Genomic DNA, 22,375 nt, shown 5'->3' with positions numbered 1-22,375 from the left:
CAGACTGGTTCCAGAAGGTAGAATATTTGACCCTGTGAGTGGTTAGCTCAGTGATGGAAGGAGACAGGGGTATCACGCTTGACAACCAGATTTCAGGTAGATACAGCTAAATTCATGGTTATTAGATAATAAGAGTTAACAATTGTGTGATGCCTATTATGGACTAGGTACTATTCTAAGGAATCTTGTGGTGACTCATCAAACTCTCACAAAACTTAGGGGATAGAATTATTAGCATCTAAAAATTAAAATGCTAAAACTTAGCATTTTACTGATAAACTGAGATTCAGAGAGGTTAAGTGACTTGCCTAAGGTCACACAGCTCTTAATGAGCAAATAATCACCAATGAAGAAGCAAGTTGGCAAGTGAAGAAAGAGCTTTGATTTGGGGATATGCTAGTTTTGAGATTCCTATGAGACATCCAAGCAGAAATGTAGAGAAAGAATTTCCCTATAATTTGGGACTCAGAAGGGAATCCAAGATAGAAATAAAAATGTGGGAAATATTAGTATATTTGTAGACTTCAAACTGGATGTTAGAACACCTAGAGTGTGTAGCATAAGACACAATAGTTTGATACAAAGTCCTGAAGACATATAACATTCAAAGTTTAAAAAAATATATTGGTAATGAGTACAAAGAAGCAGTCAATAAAGCTGGGAATGTAATCAGGGTGTGGAGTTTGATGCTATTGTCACAGAAGGGAAGAATGTGTCTCAAATTAGTGAGTCAACTACACTTAGAGCTCCTAAGAGTTGAGGTAGAAAAGACAACCCACAGAATGCAGAAGATATATGCAAATCACGTATCTAATAAGGGAGTTGACTGCAGAATATTAAAAAAAAAAACTCTTACAACTCAATAATTAAAGAGAAATGACCCTGTTTAAACAGCCAAAACAACTTTTTGGAGTGATGAAAACGTGCCATAACTGATTGTGGTGCTGGTTGCACATACCTGTGAATGCTTTTTTTTTTTTTTTTTTAAGATTTTATTTATTTGACAGAGAGAGACACAGTGAGAGAGGGAACACAAGCAGGGGGAGTGGGAGAGGGAGAAGCAGGCTTCCCGCTGGGCAGGGAGCCCGATGCTGGGCTCGATCCCAGGACCCTGGAATCATGACCTGAGCCTAAGGCAGACACTTAACAACTAAGCCACCCAGGCACCCCTCTGTGAATGCTCATATCTGTGGACACACAAAAGTCCATTGAAACAAAAACCACTGAAACGACTTTCTATGGCTGAATTGTAGAGGATGTGAATTATTTCTCACAAAAGCTGTTTCTTCAAAAGGGAAGGAAAAAACCGGAAGCTGTACATTACATTTGGAAACAGCTTGTTGGCAATGTTGGCTGAGGAGTTCGATACAACAGTGGAGACAGAAGACAACAGTAGACGCTCAGAAGACTCTGCCAGCCATTTGACTGTTCCCTGCCCATCCTCTGCTCAGCTCTGAATCAGAGGACTGATCCCTGCAAACGCCTTCCCCAGAGCCCTCTACTGTCTCCTTTGTAGGAGTAATGGAAGGGAGCTGGGTGGTAGGGATTTACAGCTGGTTCCATGGCCTGTCATGTGCCATCCAGGGACGCCTGGGGATTTGACCCTTGGTTAACTCTCCTAACGTTAACTCAGGGAATTGTTATGAATTTACCTACAGAAGATGCAAAATAAGTGACAATCTAGAAGAAGGCTATTTACTGTTTTGTTGCTGCTGTCCCAGAGAAGGGGAGCCAGTCACAGACACCTGAGGGGCTGTGTAACTAACTAGGTAGGTATAAAAGGTGAAGAGACCCCAGCACTGATGGTTTCCTTAAGCGAGGGTTGTCCACATATGCTCAAGCCTCATGTCTCATGGCCATGCCCATCTCAAGTGCAGAATGACTGGAACATCGGAAGCGGTGCCTGGGAGTCATAACATCTCCTCTGTGTTGATACCCTGCACGCTGAGGAGTTTCATGTCCTGAAGCCTCATTATGGCTAAGTAAACTTGATCCTGGGTGAAGCCTGTTCTGCCTCATGAGTTGGGTTGTCAATTTGCATCCACCTCACTGCTGCTGGAAGACCAGAGCAGACATTGCCGAGGCACTGCCAGGAGAGTGGAGGGTGGGAGAAGAGGAGGGTTTAGGGTGTTTCTCCCTTGAATCTCTTCTCCTGAAGCATCTGCGGTGGGTCTACATCCAGCCACACACCCTACTTTCCAGGTTCCAATGCAACCCTCAGCCCCTCCAGGGCTGGGATGGTGTCTCTCTGCAGTTGCTAGACTGAATTGCCCCATCTTCTCCTACTTCCTCTTCCAGTTCCCACAAACCTCAGAAACTAAACCCCCATATTAAAGTACTCTATTGAATTACATGGTATGTTTTCTGCTCTCCTAACTGGACCCCGACCAACACAGTTCAAAGCAGGAGCAGTCTTACAAAAAAGAGCCTGAAGTGAGAATTTTGGAATTGAATGCTTATTTATTTTGGTAGGAATGCCGTATCACCTCATTGTTAGTAGAAAATGACACATTAAAACCTATGGCAGGGCTGCCTGCGTGGCTCAGTTAGCTAAGCATCTGCCTTCCACTCAGGTCATGACTCCAGAGTCCTGGGATCGAGGCCCTATTCAGCGGGGAGTCTGCTTTCTCCCTCTCCCTCTGCCCCTCCCCACCTGCCACTCCCCACTCATGCTCTATCTCTCAAAAACTAAAATCTTCTAAAAAAAATCATAACCTGTGGCATCACACTAGTTTATCTTTCATCTAGTATTTCTTAGAGTGATGAGCCTATTGAAGGCAAGATTCTTGGAGATCAGTTAGCTTCTGCAGTTGGCTGTGATTGCAGTAACCATGATGAAGAGGAATATGTGGTGAGATGCTGCTCTGACAGCACGGGTCAGCTTACAGGAATAAAATTATAAATTTAAGATCTTACCCTCTCTGTTCAAGCTATGGACAGAAAACCAGACAGCTACTATATGAGCCTGACAAGATGCAGTTATTTCTTCTATCCACAGGCCAGGGGACTTGGAGAATTAGAGCTACAATCTAATTGTACAGCTTGCAGAATGAAAGTTTAGCATATAGCCCACCAAAACTCCATGGTAAAGATGTGGCCATTGACTAGGAAGAGGTGGGATTCTGAGACTCAAGGTGAGTGTTTTGAATATACTTCAAAGAATTGAAAATCTTGAATCACTTTGAAACTTCCTTTTTCACAGAATTATATTTTCCTATCACAACTGAAAGGACTAGCCTTCCCTTGCTTGTAGATCCTGTAATAATCTCACTTGATGCAGTTTTCTTGCAAGGACATGCCTGTTCTCCTTAAAGCCTGTGCTTGGGATCTTGCCTCAAGAACCATCACTGTTGTCAGTGTGACCCAAGAAGACAGGGGCCAAGTTATACCCAAGAGACGATAGTTTAAACACAAAAGTAATTACAAGATCTTCCCAATCAACATTTGCAGAAACCTAAAAAACATGTGTGGCATTGGATTCTTGATGTATTACACCAAAGAAAACAGAGTGTAATGTTGGATGATGTCAAACTTATCAAGATAGATGCAGTTATCCGAGACTACAAAATGTGCGAACATGAGCAACAGCAATTGACTCTACCGTTTTTCTTGGTTGATAGTATGGAAGCTGGACTCAGTAGTGACCTACATGAGTAGGAATGTGATGCCCAAAATGCACCATCGAAGGCTTAAGGAGATGGCAATTCTGAAGAGGACTTTATGATGGGCAACCCATTCACCTTGACTCTTTCTTCCTCGGGAGAGAGTCCAGAAAATACTCTCTTCATGATGACATGGGAATGAATTAGCAAGAGGAAATAGTTGGGAATAATTGTGAGAGGTTTGGCCATTCCAATGATTAGTTGGTATGTCATCCTAAATTATCCAGATTAGATGACAGTACTTAATCATCCAAGACAAGGTTGGAGCAATTACTGTAGTTGGCAACAGAACCAGAATAACAATAGGAGTACTTTAACCCACAGAGATCTATGACATCAGCTAATGAATCAGGAGGTACCTAGGAATGAAATAGGTGATCAGCTTACTAAACTATTGCCTAAACTATATTACTGGAAAAAATTCTAAATATCGCGTATCGGTATCTACTGCTGCAGAACTCACCACTCCGATACCTAGTGGTTTAACACAATCATTTTCTCACAAATTTTGGGGTCAGCAATTTGAGCTAGGTTTAGCTAGATACTCTATTAATCTTGACCAGGGTTATTCACATTATTTTATTCATCTGGTAGTTCAACCAATGCTAAATGATCTAAAATCCCCTCACACAACATCAGGCAGTTGGCAGACTGACAACTAGAATGCTTGAGTTCTCCTCTGTGTTTCCACCAGGCAAGCTCACCTTCATACACATGGAGGGGGAGGGGGTCTCAAGATTCAAACCACAGAATTCAAAGCAAAAGCAATTTTCAAACTTCCTCTTCCATCATGTTTGGTAACTTCCTATTGACTCAAGTACAGGACATGACCAAGGCCAAATTCGAGTCTAAAATTAAATATACTCCTGAATTTTTTTTATTATGCTCAGTTAGCCAACATACAGTACATCATAATTTTCTGATGTAGTGTTCAACGATTCATTAGTTGCATATAACACCCAGTGCTCATCACAACACGTGCCCTCCTTAATATCCACCACCCAGCTACCCTATCTCCCCACCCCCCTCCCTACTGTAACCCTCAGTTTGTTTCCCAGAGCCCAGAGTCAATAGCATGGAGGACCACAGGGGAAGGGAGGGAAAAATGAATGGGAAGAAATCAGAGAGGGAAGCAAATCATGGAGATAGAAATTTTTAAAACATCAGCATGTAGGTATCATTTAAAGCCTTGAGATTTAGTGAGATTACTAAAGGAAAAAGAAGATTTTTAGGAATTGAACCCTAGAATATTACAACTTTTAGAAAATTTAGGAGGAACCAGCAGGAGAATACCAAAAAGGATCCAACAGGACAGTAGAAAGAAAGAGAAAAAAAAACTCCATAGAGAAGGATGAACTTCTAGCCAAGTAAAGTAAGTAAGGAGAAAACAATAAACAATGTCAGGTGAGATAAATGAGAATTTTAAATCAACATTGAAACCAGTGGTGTGGAAGCGGCTTTTGATCCTGAAAAGATTAGTTTTAGTGGAGGGGTCCAATATCAGGCTTACAACTTCTACTTCCATTTTTATATATTTTAAGCCTTTGTCCCATCAAAAATAATCTCTCAGGAGACATATATAAAACATAACTATGATACTGTACATTAGATCCCCAGAATTTATTCATCCTATAGCTCAGAGTTTGTACCCTTTGACCAACATCTCCCTGATTCCCCCGGCCCGTAGCCCCTGGCAACCACCATTCTACCGTCTGCTTCATGACTTTGACTTTTTTAAGATGATGCATATAAATGATATCATATAGTATTTGTCTTTGATTTATTTCATTTAGCAAAACACCCTCGAGGTCCATCCATGCTGTTGCAAATGACAGGATTTCCTTCTTTCTCATGGCTGAATAATATTGCACTGTACATACACATTCCACATTGTCCTTATCCATTCATCAGCTGACAAGCAGGCCGATTCCATGTCTCGGCTATTAGGAATAATGCTGCAGAGAACACGAGAGTGCAGCTATCTCTTTGGATATATATGCAGGATTACTGGATCATATGGTAGTTCCACTTTTAATTTTGAGGAACCTCCATACTGTTTTCCACAATGACTATCAATTTACATTCCACCAACATTGCACAAGGGTTCCCTTTTCCCCACAGCCCTGCCAACACTTATCGCTTTAATACCAGCCATTCCAACAGGTGGGTGGTGATATCTCACTGTGGTTTTGCTATGCATTTGCCTGATGATTTGTGGTGCTGAGCACCCTTTCACGTACCTGTTGGCCACTGGTGTGTCTTCCATGGAAAAATGTCCACTTGGGTCCTTTGCCCATTTTCCGATGGGATTATTTGGGGGGTTTTTTGTGATTAAGTTGTGGGAGTTCCTTATAGATTTTCGATATGAATGCCTTATTAAATATACGGTATCTGAGAAATATATTTTTTACATTCTACAGGTTGCCTCTTCATGCTGTTTATTGTTTCCTGGCTATGCAAAAGCTTTCCAGTTTGAAGTAGGCCCACTGGCTGGTTTTTGCTTTTGTTTTTTGTGCTTTGGTGTCGGAGCCAAAACAAATCATTGCCAAGAGCTATGTCAAGGAGCTTCTTTGCTGGGGCGCCTGGGTGGTGCAGTCGTTAAGCGTCTGCCTTTGGCTCAGGGCGTGATCCCAGAGTCCTGGGATCGAGTCCCACATCAGACTCGTCCGCTGGGAGCCTGCTTCTTCCTCTGTGTTCCCTCTCCCGCAGACTGTCTCTGTCAAATAAATAAATAAAATCTTTAAAAAAAAAAAAAGGAGCTTCTTTGCTTTGCCTTTTCTGCAGGTCTGTTAGGTCTATTTATGAGTTTTCTTTAGAGGCATCATGTTTGCCTGCTTTGTGATCTGTCTGCCTTACATTTGTGTCTGTGTGTTTCAAGGAGCAAACTCTTCTCCATCTTTACAGCCTGTTTTTGACATGTAAAGACCTTTTCCTGTCTGGACTGATGGGATTGCCTCTGGGATCACAGTCACAGTCATGCAAGGTTGGAACTGGGTCACCTGGCTGCTGCTGGGTGCTCAGTTGGGCCTGCAAACCACAAGCCTATCTTCAGTTGCATGATGTTCCTGGCTCCTGCTGGGTCACTGGACAGGTCTCTGCATTAGTAGGACTGTCCCTGAACCACAGCTGAGAGGGGACGGAGCCAGGTCACGGGGCCACTTCAGGATCTATAGTAAGACCAAGGTCAGCTGGCCTGCCTCCTAGGCACTGATGGGTGTGTCTCCTCCTAGGTCCCTGGGTGAGCAGGACCGTTCCCAGACCATGGCTGATGTTGAAGCCAGGTCACAGGTGCTTCAGGGTCTGCAACCCTAACCACAGTCAGCAGACCTATTCCCAAGTTTCAGGTGGGCATGATTCTTTTCAGGTCCCTTAGGTGATGGTACTACTCCCAGGACCAATGGCAAAGAAGGCAAGAGCCCAGTCCACAAGCGGATGGGGATCTTTTCTGGTCTCTATCCAGGATCATGGTCAGTGAGCCTGGCTCCTCAGGGTGCAACAGGGAAAAAGGCCAAGAAGAAAAATTAGAGTTGGCAAATTCTGTGCTTTAGCATTTGTGAATATAGGTCTTTCTTCTTTGGTGTGCCTTTTCAGTAAGCTCTCCGTGGTGGTTCCACCAAGCCACAGCTCCCACATAGAAACTTGTGTCCACACATGGCTGCAAAAATGATTGCTGTTGTGGGGAGTATGAGCAGGGGACCTCCTATTCTGCCATCTTGCTGATGCACAGCAAACATTTTAAGACCAAACTGATAGTATTCTCTGATAGTTCTTGGAAGACCTATAATAGACAACACTTCTCACATGCAGCTTGTAGCATCTTTCCTGGCACAGCAAAAATTCACATTTGATGTATATCTCTGTGGTGTTCCTGCTGGGTTATGAAACCCTAAGGGCACCTATCTTAGAAGAAAATCATACATCAAAAACCACTATGCCAAAGATCCTCACATGCCAGGCTCCCCCATCTTGCCTAGTTCAATTTCAGTCTTACAACTTCTACTTCCGTTTTTATATGTGTTAAGGCCTCGCCCCATCAAATCTAATGTTTCAAGAAAAATAAATAAAACACAACCAAAGGTGGAATGGAAAAGAGGGCAATTTAATTTATTCTCATTGGGCTGAAGGTAAGTAAGGAATGGGAATCCTAAAGTTTGGGATAGGAAACAAAGAACATTATTTCCTCTTCCTCTTTAACCATACCTTTCAAGTCTTCTTCCTGGTTTATCACAATTCTTGGACAAATACACTTGACCACACCCCATGACATTGCTCAATATTTGCATAAGTGAAAGAGGCTGAGGCAAGCTAAAGGAGGAGCTCTCATCTCTGCCATCACCCAATATATAGCCAGACAAGCCCTCACCATTCCAGAACACTTGGAGAGATGAGACAATCCCACCAGCTGCCCCTAATGGGGCTCCTATTATTTTCTCTTATTCCAAGGCAACAATGTGAGATCTGTGGTGAGTATGCATTGAGCTAAAATTACTCCTAGTGTGATAGTCTTCTAAAGTCTACTGGCAGGGGACTTGTGTAGAGTGACCTGAGAGAAGACCCTATTCCAGTTCTATATGTGATTATACTCTATGAGTAATGTAAAACGTGACAGGCCATGGTGAGGAATGTTCCATAATTTATATTTTTTTAAGAGCAGTCATAGATTCAATGCTAACTTGCCTAACTCTTCTTCCTATATTCAGATTTTCTTCACCATAGCAACCCTACCAAGCAAGTGTCTATTCTTCTTCCTTTTCAATGATAGAATATTCAGGATCCCAGGAATTTTTCAAAATCATAGAAAGTTATATTTTGAATTTGAGATGTAATCTATTTTTTTGAAGTTCAACCCATGGGTTTTAGGTTAACCCCTTATAACGAGACAGATAAAAAATAATGTTAATAATCCCATTCAAATAACAAAGACTTCTCTCTTGTCATTATTGAGTTTAGATGTTCCAAGGTACATATCTCCCTCCCTCAACTCATCCCCACAGGATATGGGTACAAGCTCATCATCTCTCCTCCAGGTATAGGATCCCAAGATCGTGTGATTCTATTAAAAAGCACTAAGTAGGAGAAATAAAAACTGGTTCAGGTGTAGTCTGACCCCTTACTAGCTGAATGATCCAATGTTTCTGAATTTTTTTTAGCTTCATCCATAGATTGAGGATAATTGGGGAAACGTGTTGAAGCAAGTGCTGTCATGAAGCCTGGTGTAGCTCTCAGGGCCATGATTTCTCTTTTTTATGTCTTTAACCTTAAATTGAACTTAAACCCAGTCCAAAGATGACTCATGTTGCCATCGGTGACTACATGCTCCTGGTATTCTGTAGCCTACAAGAGGAGGTCAACACCACAGAAAGTCTTACGTTCACACAAGCTAAAACACAAACTCTGCCAACTCTAGTTTTTCTTCCTGGCCTGTCATTTATTTTGTCGTATCCTAAGAGTAGGGGGTATGTGTGGAGGTTTTGAAGTTCAATTCATTGTACAAAATAATTAACTTCATCTTTAGTGGTCAAGGAAACTGATGAGTGGTTGACCAGGAACTGAAAACTCTGTTCAGTACGAGAAAATCTGCTGAACTGGAATTTCCACAAAATCTCAGCCATGATTCATCAATGATCCAATTGTTCTTGTAACAAACCAGGACTTTTCTAAAACCACTGTTGCAACTCTTGATCCTGGGGTCATGATTCTGAGCCCCACATTGGGGGTAGAGAAATCACATTGCCTCAGTTCTCTAAAAATAGTGATAGAAAATCCGGCTTCAGAGGGGAGGGGGGTGGGGGAATGGGATAGGCTGGTGACGGGTATTAAGGAGGGCACGTTATACACAAATAATGAATCATGGAACTTTACATCAAAAACTAGGGATGTACTGTATGGCGACTAACATAATATAATAAAAAAATTATTTAAAAAAAAGGAAAGAAAGTCCAGTTGAGCTAAAAGTGATAATATGTATGGTATTTTACAGTTTATTAAGTGATTTCTTGTCTAATATCTATAAAATAGAGGTTAATATCCACAATTTTAAAATGAAGAAATTGAAGGTCAGGAAAGTTATGTAAGTCACCCGTAGTCATAAGTTAAGGACCAGAGAATCCAGCTAAGGTCTGACTGAACACAGGGCTCATGCTCTTCTCAGTATCCCACTAACCCAAGAGATAATCTGGTGATCGGTAGGGATTTTTCTTGGGAGTGTCAACCACGTATATTTTTTTAAAATTGTATTTATTTATTTTAGAGACGGACAGAGAGAGAGAGAGAGTGACAGAGAAAGTTGAGGGAAAGGCAGAAGGAAAGGGAGAGAGAGAATCTCAAACAGACTCTGAGCTGAGCGTGGAGCCCAACTCGAGGCTCGATCCCACAACCGTGAGATCATGATCTGAGCAGAAATCAAGAATCGGCTGCTTCACCAACGGAGCAACTCGGACACCCCTGAACAAAGTTCATTTAAAAATGTTTTAAGTGGTAACTAACTCTTCTTATTTTCCTCCAGTTTTTGAGGCCTCTGGACTCTCTTTTTACTTCCACAGTAGAATGTGACTCCACCATCCTGTCCCTTGAGATTTGGGCATGTTGTAGGATAAGAGTTGAGGGTTTTCTGAAAGGTGCATGCTGCCAAAGAATGATCTTGATGCCAGGTCAGTTGAGCAACCAGACAATTCAGCTCTGGGGTCAATCTCCACCATAACATAGACGAGTTGTCTTCTTTCCCTCAGTATTAATAAACTAATTGAGTTAGAAGAAAATAGAGAAGGGAAGGAACTCAATCCAGCAAGTAGAAATGACTACAGATTGGGAGTTGGTAGACATGTATTCAAGTCTCCATTAAGCCTTCAATTACGGAGGCTTCTTTAACCTCCAATGACACCCAGGCCTCATCATCAAAATCAGGGAATGATACTAGATCTCCCAGGCAGGACTGATACTCTGCCAGTACACAACAGTAAGATTGAAATAGCTGTTAGAACACGGAAACACTTCCATGCTGGTTGGTAAAGGAGTAATACCTGATGTAGCAGAGATTCCAGATCCACCTTCGTACTGTTCCAGCAACATAGCCAGTGACCACTGGATCTCTCTATCTGTGCCACATCGTTACTGAACGTTTTAAGACAAACCATGTTCCTAGGGTTCTTGTTCCTTAATACTTTCTTAGTGTGTATTTCTTATTTCCTCCCTCCTCTACCACAGAGGTAAGCAAAGAAAACTATACTGCTCTAAACCCTCTGATAAGCACAATGATCAATTCAAAATATAACAAAGGAATCCAAGCCGCCAATGTACTGCTGTCCCTCAGACTTGGTGGGTTCCTGAGCCAAAGCCAAGATCAACAGCTGACTGAAAAAGTCCTTCTCGCTACAAGAAGTACAGGCGAGTACCTATATTCTCTGGAAGATTTAGGAAAAGACTTACCTATCCATAAAGATTATCTCCAGCAACAGAACTTGGACAAAATTCTGTGTCCAAAGTCTCCCTGCTACATCTATCCTAGCTGTATAAAACTTGAGGGGACAGAAAGGGACCTCACATCATCACATCTCTGCCATTTATTCTACAGCTAGGCCTGACTTCTTTCAGTCCTGAGAAACATTTTCCTTCAAAAGGACACAAGGAAAAGCAAAAGAAATTAAAGACTCTTACCCACTAATACCGTTCTGTAAGCTAGCTGAGTTCACAACCAGACAGGGATATAACAAACACATGAGAAGCTGACAATAGCAAGGGAACCACAGTGAAATAGAGATGAGGACAGGTGTTTTTGTTTTTGTTTTCAGAGAGATGGGGAGGGACCGAGGGAGAGGGAGAGAGAGAGAGAGTATCTCAGCACTCAGTGCAGAACCCAACACGGGGCTCAATCCCACAACCCTGATACCATGACCTGAGCCAAAATCAAGAGTCAGACATTTAACCAACTGAGCCACCTAGGCACCCCAGATGAGGACTGGCTTTGAGTACAGGCTCCCCCCTGAGTCCTTCATGTCAATACTGAGCCTTAGCTTTCTAATTGAGATAATGGGGAAATGAAGCCACGCCTACCTACTTCACAATATTATTGCAAGAATTATGAGAAGCCTGAGAATTTTGACATTTTATAGGCAGAAAAACTAGGTCAATTATTACTATCTTGGCAAGATGGCACCCACAAAGAGAGTAAATCCCAAGGTTTTATTATCTATTTTTCTTCTTTTAAAATTTTTATAAGGATTGCATGATTCCAAAAACCTCCCATGATTTCATGGGGAAGACTAAAATGTAGCTTGCATTTATACAGCACTGCTGGAAAAGTTTCTGCTTTGGGAATAAAGAAGAGGACAGTAAAGTATTTGTATAGAGTGGGAAAAAAGAGAGAATTGACAGGCGATGTAAGTCACAAGCAAGACAGGAGGCCAAAAAAATCACAAGCATGTACCTTGTTAAACTTGAATACTTTTCTTTTCAGAGCCATCGTTAACCTCGGGACAGCTTGCCTTGGCTATCCTGGCTGTTGGAGCATGTAAAGGGCCTGATGGAATTTCTATAAATTATTCTGAACTGGTCAGAAATCTACAAAAAAAATTCCAAGCAGAAATTAAAAATATGGGTAAGAATCAAACTTTCAGAGACCCTGGACAACCTTGTCTTCTCCTCCACTGGTTCAGAACTGACAAACTTTCCCTTCAATCTTTCTTTCTCCTCTTCATTCTATTCATCCCACATATCTTTGCAGTTCACTTTTCCTTCTTCCCTCTTTCAACATGCATCTTCAATTTTCTTTTCAAATAGGTTCAAATACGCATCAACTGTACGTCAACCTTACATGTGATGATGAACACACACGTGCACACACACACACACGCACACGCACACACAAACTCATAGAACACAGCTCTCTTGTTCTCCAGAAGCTTGGCTTTTAGGTAAATAATGAAATACACCAGAAATAGCTGAGCAACACAAGACACTATGTCAGAAGTTCCATGGCATATGATACTAGTAGAAGGGCTAAAGATGGCCCAAAGTACTTTATCACTGGGACAAACAGGCTGACCATGATGGTTGTTACTGAAGTGCATTGTTTTTATTTCAACACCCACCCAGTACTTATCCTATTATTCGTTAAGCTGCTCTGATCCCATCTCATTTTGAGATGGCCCCCACTTCTACTTCTACTTATAGTTTGAACACATTTGCATTGAAAGTGCAAGAGGCTTAGCTGCGGGAAATCTGTGTTCTGGTCCTAGTTCTGTAACCACCTGAGTATCAGGATGGTATTTTAATCTCTTTAGTGCTGAGTCTCCACAGTTAAGAAATGAAAGGAGTTGAGTTGAATTTGGTGGTTCTTAACAGCCTTTCCATTTCTCAGGCTTGCTGATTCTATGGGCGATCTTCCCCCCTCTATTATTCACCTCTCCTTAAATGTAAAGAAATTCTAATAAATAGATAGATTAGGAATAGATTGAAAATTTATTACTCCAGTATTATTTCCATGAGTAAGGTATTTCTTTCCTCTCTGACAGAAGAACATGATGGTAATCCACTGACTAACTACTACCAGCTCAGCCTGGATGTTTTGGCCTTGTGTCTGTTCAGAGGGAAGTACTCGATTCGTAAAGTTGCTGAAATCTTCAAACCTGGAAATAAAAATTACTATTTCCATGAACAGTTCTCAGTAGGTGAGTCATTAAACCCAATTCCCTTGGCATAGAGGACACAGTCACTGGTAAGTCTTTTCCTTTGAGTTTTTCTGCCAGTAAGTACTTGGATGTTTTTAATCCTCTTTACCCTAGTGATCAGGGAAGAGAATTTTCTTTTTGAGAAGAATGGATGTTGGGGGGCATTTAAGCATCTTCCCAGATGTGTAATACAGTAGAAAGATCTAGTTCCTACCCTACCCCTTCTTTGAATTACATAACCAATGGATGTTAACTCTGACCTTAATTTTCCCCTCTGTAAAATAAGGATATATTGTGAGAATCTTCATATAACACATTTTAGGAAGTATTAGAGAAAAGAGAACAGTAGAATTTATTTATCTTAACTTTGGCTGTTTCTCTAATTTATTGGGACCATTCAGATGTGTGGGCTTACGTGGACAACACAACCTCTACATAGACAAGGCCCAATATTTTGAACAATGAGGTCTGTATATCCACCAGAGAAGGACTAGAAATTTTCTCCTAGGTCAGCTTACACATCCAAAAAGATTCCCCCTGTAGACAGCTAGTATTGTAGCTCAGCCCCTATGGATCCAGATACACAAGCTCATCTTTCGCCAAGAAGCCCAAAGAAAATCACCACTCTGTATCTCTGGATAGTAAGAAGATTGTGAGATTTCTTTCAATGGGAGATGGAAGGTACCACACCTAAAGAATCCAGGCAGGAACTTTACATCAAAAACTAGGGATGTACTGTATGGTGACTAACATAATATAATAAAAAAACATTATTATAAAAAAAATGACACTGAAAGGAAAAAAAAAAAGGATCCAGGCAGGACCAAGTAACAAGCCAGAAAAAAGATCTTATCCTCCCTTCTTCCAAACTCTTGCCTCATCCTCCCCCTTAAGAAGCTTTCTTGGAAAACAATTCTCTGAAGTGCTATTTCCTAATCGGCCTAATGGAAACATTGAAACATTGCAAAGACATATCTTGTTTGGGGTATCATCATGAATTCTCTCAATTCCTTTGCCAATATGGCTGATAGGTGAAAAAAATGAGAACAACCAAGATATAGAAGCGAGAGACTGTTCACGTGTATGAACCTGCAAATCCATATGTGTTTCTATGACCAACGGGTGAGTTACTGAGTACAAGGTACAGGGTTACTCAAAATCTGGAAATATCTGAGTGGTGAGAGCTGGAGGGATGATTGCTATGTCTTCAAATCCTTCTCTCCATCATCAACCAGCATGACCAATCTTCCCAGTTTGTCTAGATCTCTCCCTCTTTTAGCAATGGAAATTGTACATACCAGGAGACCCTCAGTCCAAGGAATGGTCAGACACCCTATCACCACTGTTTTGTTTCCTGGCAGATACTGGTGCGATGGCTGTCCTGGCTCTGACCTGTGTGAAGGAGAAAATAACAAGAAGGCAGAAGCAAACAGATAGAAAGGCTATAAAGAATATTGTTAATCATACGAAGTCACTGGTAAATGAGATTCTGTCTCAAAAAACAGAAAATGGTCTCCTCGGAAACATATATAGTATAGGAGAAGCTATGCAGGTAAGTCACAGGGCAAAACAGAAGACAGAGAAGGGAGTCATGAAGGAAAGAAATATCTGTAGCCTTTCTTCTTGGACCTCTAAGATATGACCCATTCTGTTTCCTATACTAACTGATTTTACGTGATTCTTGCCCCTGATGGAAATGTATTCTCTTCACCTTAGATCCTTATCTTTCCATGTCCAATGCGACCATGAAGCTTTTCTTGACTACAACTTTTTTGTCATTCTAGAGTCTACTCCAACCTACTATGTTGTTCTATCAAATGCAATTTCACCCTTTGCCATATATCAGCGTTTGGAGCTTACCTCCCAGATTAGATTATTGTTGTCCAAGTCATAAGAGGCAGTGCCAGTAATACCAGCTAGTCTTTATTGCCATGCTCATTGATGCACACAACAACTCAATGAGGAAAATATTATCACCTCCATTTCTCAGAAGAAGTGCATGAGTCACGGAGTATCAGTACCTTGCCTAACATTACAAAGCCAAAGAGTAATTCAGACGTGGATGGAATCTGAATAGCTGGTTTCAAAATTCACACTCAGCACCTACTCTGTCCTGTATATGTTCCTTGAAGTTTGGGGCTTCATTGCTGCACTCACTGACTGATTTACTCAACCTTAACAGGTACATACAAGAAGAGATGAAGGAAGATTTACAGAAAAAATGTCACTGGGTCTTTGGTATGAGTAGGGGTCTGCCAGGCCACCCCAGGATAGAAGGGCTTTCCAAGGGAGAGAGGACAGCAAGGACAAAGACCAGAGGAACGAAAGAACGTAACGTATCTTAGGAAGATCAAGGTGTTCGACGTGGCCAGGGCAGGGTCCTTGGGCAAAACTACAAGGAGCAGCTGGGGGTGTAACAGGTGTCCAGTCACACAGGTTATTTTGACTGTTGGTGCTGGTGTGGCTGTTGTGTGCCTTGCTGAGTTTGGACTTGATAAAACAGTGCTTGCCCGTTCCGGCTGCACATCTGAACCACCTGCAGGAGCTGCTGGAAAACACTCATGTTTAGGCTCCACACCAGCCAGTTAATACAGAAACTTAGAGGGGGAGCATGGGCCTTGGGCGGGTTTAAAACCCTACAGGTGATGTTCATTCACAGCAGGCTTGAGAGCTGCTTGCCTACAAGACAGTTGTTAAGAGGAAATATGATCCTTTCTTTTAATATCCCACAAATGCTTGTTGACTTCTTGGTTAACTTAAAGGGTCTTCGGAAGAAAATGAAAAGAGAAACTGTCCTTCCCTGAGAAACTACAGAGTGATGTCTGCAGGACCAACCCATTTTGGTCCCCGTCTTACTCACTCTGATACCTTCCTGAGTTTTCCTACCCCCTCATGCTGTCCCCTCGATCCAGTTTACATCTGCTGCTTCGATAGTTTCTATTCAAGAAGCTATTGGATTCCCCATTGTTAAGGAAATCACGTCAGGCACCTCACCCTGAGGCTCAGGGGTCCACCGATGTGGCCCCCACCTCACTCTCCAGCCTGTTCTTCCACAATCACCCTGAGTCTCCCCTGTACACCAGTCCTGCCAGGCCAGGAGGAATCCCCTGGGGATCTTGCTAAGATGCAGACAGTGTCATCACAGACAGGCCATGCCCTGGCCGCAACTACTCTAGCGTCCTTGCTCATGCGGTCCCCCTGGCTGCAGTGCTCCTCTGCTGTCTCCTAATGAAATGCTGTCATACCGTCAAGGCCTACCTCAAGTACTGCCTTCTCCACCAAGCCTTTCTTCAGGGTCACCAAATGTTTATGTGCTCTTCCTCTTCTGGAACGCCATGGCACTAGCTGCTTCTCTTAAGGCATTCACCTTAGGGGCTCCTTTATGATTGTCTGTTAACAGCATTTATCAAGGGTCTCCTATGTGACAGGTACTGTTCCAGCGTCAAGGCTACACGAGTGGATATGAATACAAGAGTGAATATTTCTCTCTCATTAGAGAAAGTCTGTTCTCATTGATGCCATTACTGGTTCTGTTATTAAGCAATTTCCCACCTCCCCCCAAACTAGTTTATAAATTTCTTGGCGACAGGAAGGTATCCTAGTTGTCCAAGGTGCTTCCCCTGTATGTCTAGCAAATATTTACTGAATTCGTTAGATATAGGCTTTCCCCTTATTTGATGTTTCTCTCATTCATTCTCATTCCCTCTCATTCTTTCTCTCACACGTTAGGCTCTCTTTGTTTCACCAACCTATTACAACAAAAATCAATGGGACTGCCAAAAAACACGGGATAGAGTGCTCGCAGAAATTTCTCAAGGAGCATTCCGTATGCCAACTGCTGCAGCTCAAATCTTACCGGCTCTGATGGGAAAGACCTACCTGGATGTTAACAAAGACTCTTCTTGTGTCTATGGCTCAGGTACTAAAGAGCATAATACCCAAAGCAATGTGAGACTAAGGTGTCCTAAGGGACCGGAAGTGACCAGATAAACCACTAAAGCATAATGGTTCCCAGATAGAACTCAGTCCTCCATGTGTCACCAGTGATTATAACCACCTGAGGATTTGTTCTTAACAGGGTAGTAGATGTTGTTCTTGGTTCAAACACTGATCAACAAGGTAGATTTGATTCAATGGTGTCCATCTCCATAGGGATGTTTTCTGATGGCCAGTTAGATGTTCTGAGCATCATTCCCATTCTAAACTATTATGGTGTCCCTGACTCTCTGTTATGCACAATGAGTGAGCCCTCAGGGAGCTCAGAGGAATATGGGAGGAATATGGCAGTATTACAAGAAAATTAGAGCACGAATCGTATATTCAAACAACTGATTTTTCAAGAAGGGATGAAAGACTTGACTTTTATCTCTGATCATTCCTGGTTCAGCCACTTATAGGTAGGTTTAGGGACCTCAGACAAAATGTTTAATATCAAACTCTAGTTTACTAGTATAAAAAATGCAAATGATAATAGTATCTAATGTTGGTTTTTGTAAGGACTGAATAAGATAAGCCAAGTAAAATGATCAGTACAGTGCATGGCATTTAATGTCTTTTCAATAAATGTTAAGAAATAAAAAGGCACCCAAGAAAAAAGGGAAGCATTATTGTATGCTGTACCAAAGCAAAACAAAAACAAGAACGAAACAACAGCAACAAAACTGCGAAAACTCAGGAGCCTCTGTGAGAAAAGGAGATAGAGCAACTGAAGTGCTAAAACAGCTGGGAGTGGAGCCGAATCACATTTACCAGCTGGTGCCTATCTGGTTGAGTCACACAAGAGATCTGCCCCTTGGCTGATGATTCTTGCTCCTTGTAGCAAATCCTTCTCTTGGTAAAGGAAAGTAGGGATGGGCGAGGGGCTGGATGGGTCGGTAAACTCTAACATCTTTTTTTATTATTCTGAATAGTAATTCTTCTCTGCTTTTTTGTCTTTGCCAGATTCCTTCAACATCTCCACTCAGGAGCCTGTATCAGTGACACCCGCTGTCTCACCCTCTGAAATCGAAGTATATTACTCTGTGGTAATCAATAACCAAATAGATAACACCACAGTCTCTGTGCCAAATGGTTCTGTCTTCCTAGATGTGATGGAACAAGCTCAGAAAGAAAATGCAACTCGATTTAGGTATGTCTGTACGCAACCTAAGGTGAAGCTATTTAGTGATTTTGAAAGACTCAGTAAGAATACATACGCACCTGAACAAAGTACATTTGAAACACGTCTTCATCAGTACTTTGCTGGCCATCTACATCTCATGGCAGGGGTTAAAAAAAAAGGTGATACTTGTCATCTTCTAGCACACAGTAGGTACTAAATTAATGTTCACTTAATGGGTGAATAAGACCCAGGGATCTCTCCTCTGTCTGCAAAATTCCTTCAACAAATAGAACCTCTTAGGTCAGTCATTTGGTGTTCAGAACACTGGGTCATTATTTTTGAATCACTGACCCCTTTAAAAATCAGATGAGTGTTCAGTCGAACACTACATACAACAAGAACTTATGATGTACTATATATGCTGGCTAACTGAACATAACAAAAAATTAATTAAAAAACAAAATAAATAAGTAAAAAATAAATAAAAATCAGATGAGTGCAGTGGCTGCTGATCCCAGACAGGTGAACATACACACGAAACTCGTCCTTAAATCAGAGGTTTCACAAATGCCCTGAGTCTCTCCATGCTCCCCTCTTTCAGATTCATGGACCCCTAGATTAAGGTTCCCTGGCCTAAGAAGGCCAAATATTAAAATTAAGATATTGACTTTGCCTCTGAAAGGTATGGTTCATTTGACTCCCTAAATCCAATCAGCAATTATTTACTTTGTCTAGTAACATGCTGTAAGACGCTATAGAGAAAATTATATGTCCATATACATACATATATCTTCAACAGTTACTACCTTGGGGTAGAAGGTTAGCAGTTGTTGACTACAGAGGGTCTACCAGGAAGGGAGGCAGGGGCAGAAACAGGCATCACTCCTCTATTTAGCGTAGATTGTGGAGTGCCTGCAGCAGAATCACCTGGAGAGTTAACAACACATGCAGATTCCTAGTCCCCACCTCACCTACAGAATCAAAGCATCTGAGGATAGCGCCAGGAAATCTGTTTTTCTCGATAACGGCTTCAAATGACGCTTAGGTACGTCAAAGTTTGAGAAATGCCCATTAAAGTTGCCCTTGAAAATTCTAAATTCCTGAAACCCATTAATTGTCCCCACAGTTTCACAGCAGAGGAGAGCTCATGGGGCCCCTACATCACCTGTGTTCGGGGCATAAAGGCCAACACCAATGACAGGACCTACTGGGAGCTCCTGAGCAATGGCAAACCCCTGAGCCAAGGTAAGAGAGAGAGAGTGCCAAAAAGCCCCACAGAGTGACAATGCCCCAAACACCCAGATGTGAGTGTGTGAGCTTTGGTGGGGAATGTGTCAAGGCATGGGGAAAGTGAGATCCATTATTTGGTGATTTGGTGATGAAATCATTTGACCAATTGGGTGCCTGTGTGGTTCAGTCAGTTAAGCATCCAACTCTTGGTTTCAGCTCAGGCCGTGATCTCAGGGTTGTGAGATCAAGCCCTGTATAGGGCTCCATGCTCAGTGGGGAGTCTGCTTAAGAATCTCTCCCTCTTCCTCTGCCCCTCCCCCTGTTCGTGCTCTCCTTCTCTCTGAAACAAATAATCTTTAAAAAAAAAAAAATCACTTGATCCACTTCTCATTCCTCCTTTTCAGGAGCCGGTGGTTACGTTGTCCACGCAGGAGATGATTTGGCGGTTCGCTGGAGCACATACTAATAAATTCAAACCTTCCTCAGCTGGATCAAATCCTTTTGCAGTAGACTTGCAGGCGGAGATTGGCCTTATGCCTTCCTTTTCTCTCATCTCAATTTCAATAGGAGGGTCAATAACCTCCCCTTCTACGTGTCTTCAATAAAATATCAACCGCGATACAAAAAGAGCATGTTCTAATTATTTCATTGTAAAGGATTACTGATAGAGGGAAGACCACCACAGGAAGAGGGAAGGGAAGAGAGATGAGACCACATGTCTAAGCTGAGTTCTACTCAGAGTTCCACTGCTGAGCGTGTGGGTGACCTCAGGTAGCAGGTGGGAATGGAGATAAGGTTCTAGAGCGAGTGTTGAAGCAGCAGCCTAGGAGATCAGGTAGAAAATCTCTAGGGAGACAGCTCTCCGAGGCCCAGATGTAAGGGACAAACTGAGTGGATATATTGACCTCAGAAAGACAGTGGGTAGAGAGAAAAATTCTGCTCTGGAGAAAGAGGGAAAGGTGAGATTTCTACATAAAAGACCAGTCCATAAAGTCTCAGGAATAATATCCCCTCCTCCAGCTATCTCCCTTGGGTTCATTTGTTCCTCTCCCACATGTATTTTCCCTTTACTTCACCATAAAAACACTCTAATACTCATATCATCAAAAATATACATGCAGAAAAAATCACCTTTGATGTTCATTTCGGTAGAATTCACATTTAAAAAAAAAAATTAAATCAGGGTGCCCCTACAGGTGCCTGGGTGTCTCAGTCGTTTCAGCAGCTGACTCTTGGTTTTGGCTCAGGTCATTGACCTTAGCATCCCGGGATCAGTGGTGTTGGGCTCCCTGTTCAGAGGAGAGTCTGAAGATTCTCTCATTCCCTCTCCCTGTGTACCTCCCCCAGCTCACACTCTCTCTTTTTCTCTCTCTCTAAAATAAATAAATCAATCAAAATAAAAAATTAAAATTAAATCAGGGGTGCCTGGGTGGCTCAGTTAAGTGTCCCACTCTTGATTTCAGCTCAGGTCATGATCTCAGTGAGATTGAGCCCCACGGCGAGCTCCATGCTGAGTACCAAGCCCGCTTGAGATTCTTTCCCCTCCTCCCGCTCCTTCCCCCCCTGCTCCTTACCTCTCCTCTCTCTCTCTCCCTCCCTCTCTCTCTCCCCCACTCAAATAAATAAATAAATAAATAAATAAATAAATAAATAAATAAATAAATAAAATCTTTAAATAAAGCAACCCCCAAAAGGAAGATGTCTTCAGGCAGAATTAGTTATTTTATCAATGTCTCCCTCATTCTTCCTGTGTTTCCTTCATGATACTCTTAGCTTCCTCCCCTCCACCAGCAGCCCTGCTTTACTATTAGGGTTTGACCATTCCTTTCTGGTACTGGTCCTCAACCCTCAGGGTCAACTCCACCCGATTCTTCATTAACTGGATATGACAGATGCCCTCATAACTAGACAGCAATGGATCCTATCCACTTGGGTCTGTGTCTCATCTTGAAAGCTCATTTAGAGACAGGAGACCTCCGGGTGCTGTTCACGTGGGGCAGCAGCTGTCAGACCTGTTTGTAGACTCTACGAGCAATGGGAAATTGAGGGGTAATGGTTATAAGTGCCATTCCTGTCTATCAAACACAGCATGACTTATCATCCAACCACAACTGTAAAGAGTGAAAGCGAACACTATTAGTAATTATACTCAAAAAGACAGATTAAAAACTGGTAGTGCCCTGGAAAAAACAGTACATATGGTTGGTTTTGTCCATCAGGAAAAATAAGTAAGCTCAAGCAAAAAATAACAGGAAGTATTGACCCTGCGACGGACCAATGAAATTGAATCTCAAAATAACAAATTTGGAATAGGTCCCTTTGAGATTGCGGACTCTCTCTCAATGATTCTAGCTCACTTTCATAATAACCAGTCAACACCAGTAAAGCACACAATTTGAATTAGACCTGTTCTCCCAAATGTGGTATAAGGATATTCCAGTTGGCACACTGACACGGATCAAATAACATGCAATCACAGCATGAAAAAGTCACTTCCTTCGCAATTCTCATTTAATTCCTCTCGTTGGATCAAACGTAAAATCTCACTTTCTGCCCCTGTGTTTCTAACACTTCCCTGTAGCACCTCAAGCCTCCATTCTTAACGGAGCTGAGTTCCTCCCAACCAGCGGTCCCACAGTAGAATATAGTAACACTGCCATCTGATAGGAATGCATTTAATCTCAGAGACAGACATGCACAGAAACGGAGTAACATTC

At 42.1% G+C, this 22,375-nt stretch overlaps 1 protein-coding gene and 1 long non-coding RNA gene across 5 annotated transcripts in view; one reads left to right on the top strand and one right to left on the bottom strand.

The window, feature by feature from the left end:
• Positions 1-12,201, bottom strand: part of LOC123785092 (uncharacterized) — a 106,742-nt gene extending 94,541 nt beyond the window's left edge. Inside the window, exons 1-2 of the long non-coding RNA XR_006777600.2 lie at positions 12,085-12,201; positions 5,903-6,378 (exon numbers count right to left, since the gene is read on the bottom strand). This is a non-coding gene — a long non-coding RNA (uncharacterized LOC123785092). The remainder of the gene's footprint in view (positions 1-5,902; positions 6,379-12,084) is intronic.
• Positions 7,993-20,200, top strand: LOC123785090 (transcobalamin-1-like). 4 transcript variants are annotated; one of them, XM_087854902.1, is made up of 9 exons: positions 8,002-8,125; positions 10,866-11,045; positions 12,115-12,255; positions 13,175-13,327; positions 14,689-14,879; positions 17,057-17,246; positions 18,269-18,455; positions 19,555-19,673; positions 20,063-20,200. In XM_087854902.1, exons 1-9 carry the CDS (start codon positions 8,047-8,049, stop codon positions 20,122-20,124), a joined length of 1,302 nt encoding a protein of 433 aa, XP_087711028.1. In that variant the 5' UTR covers positions 8,002-8,046; the 3' UTR covers positions 20,125-20,200. The 4 variants fall into 4 exon arrangements, with proteins under 4 accessions (XP_087711029.1, XP_087711028.1, XP_045642720.2 ...); XM_045786764.2 differs by having other exon boundaries at positions 13,172-13,327; XM_087854903.1 differs by lacking the exon at positions 10,866-11,045 and having other exon boundaries at positions 7,993-8,125; positions 13,172-13,327.
• The last annotated feature ends 2,175 nt before the right edge of the window (positions 20,201-22,375 follow it).

The sequence above is a fragment of the Ursus americanus genome, chromosome 24 (genome assembly GCF_024610735.1).
Source record: "Ursus americanus isolate L20-20 chromosome 24, mUrsAme1.1.p, whole genome shotgun sequence".
Classification (NCBI taxonomy): Eukaryota; Metazoa; Chordata; class Mammalia; order Carnivora; family Ursidae; genus Ursus; species Ursus americanus.
The sequence above is the reverse complement of the archived record's forward strand: the minus strand, read 5'-3'. Positions and strand labels throughout refer to the sequence as shown.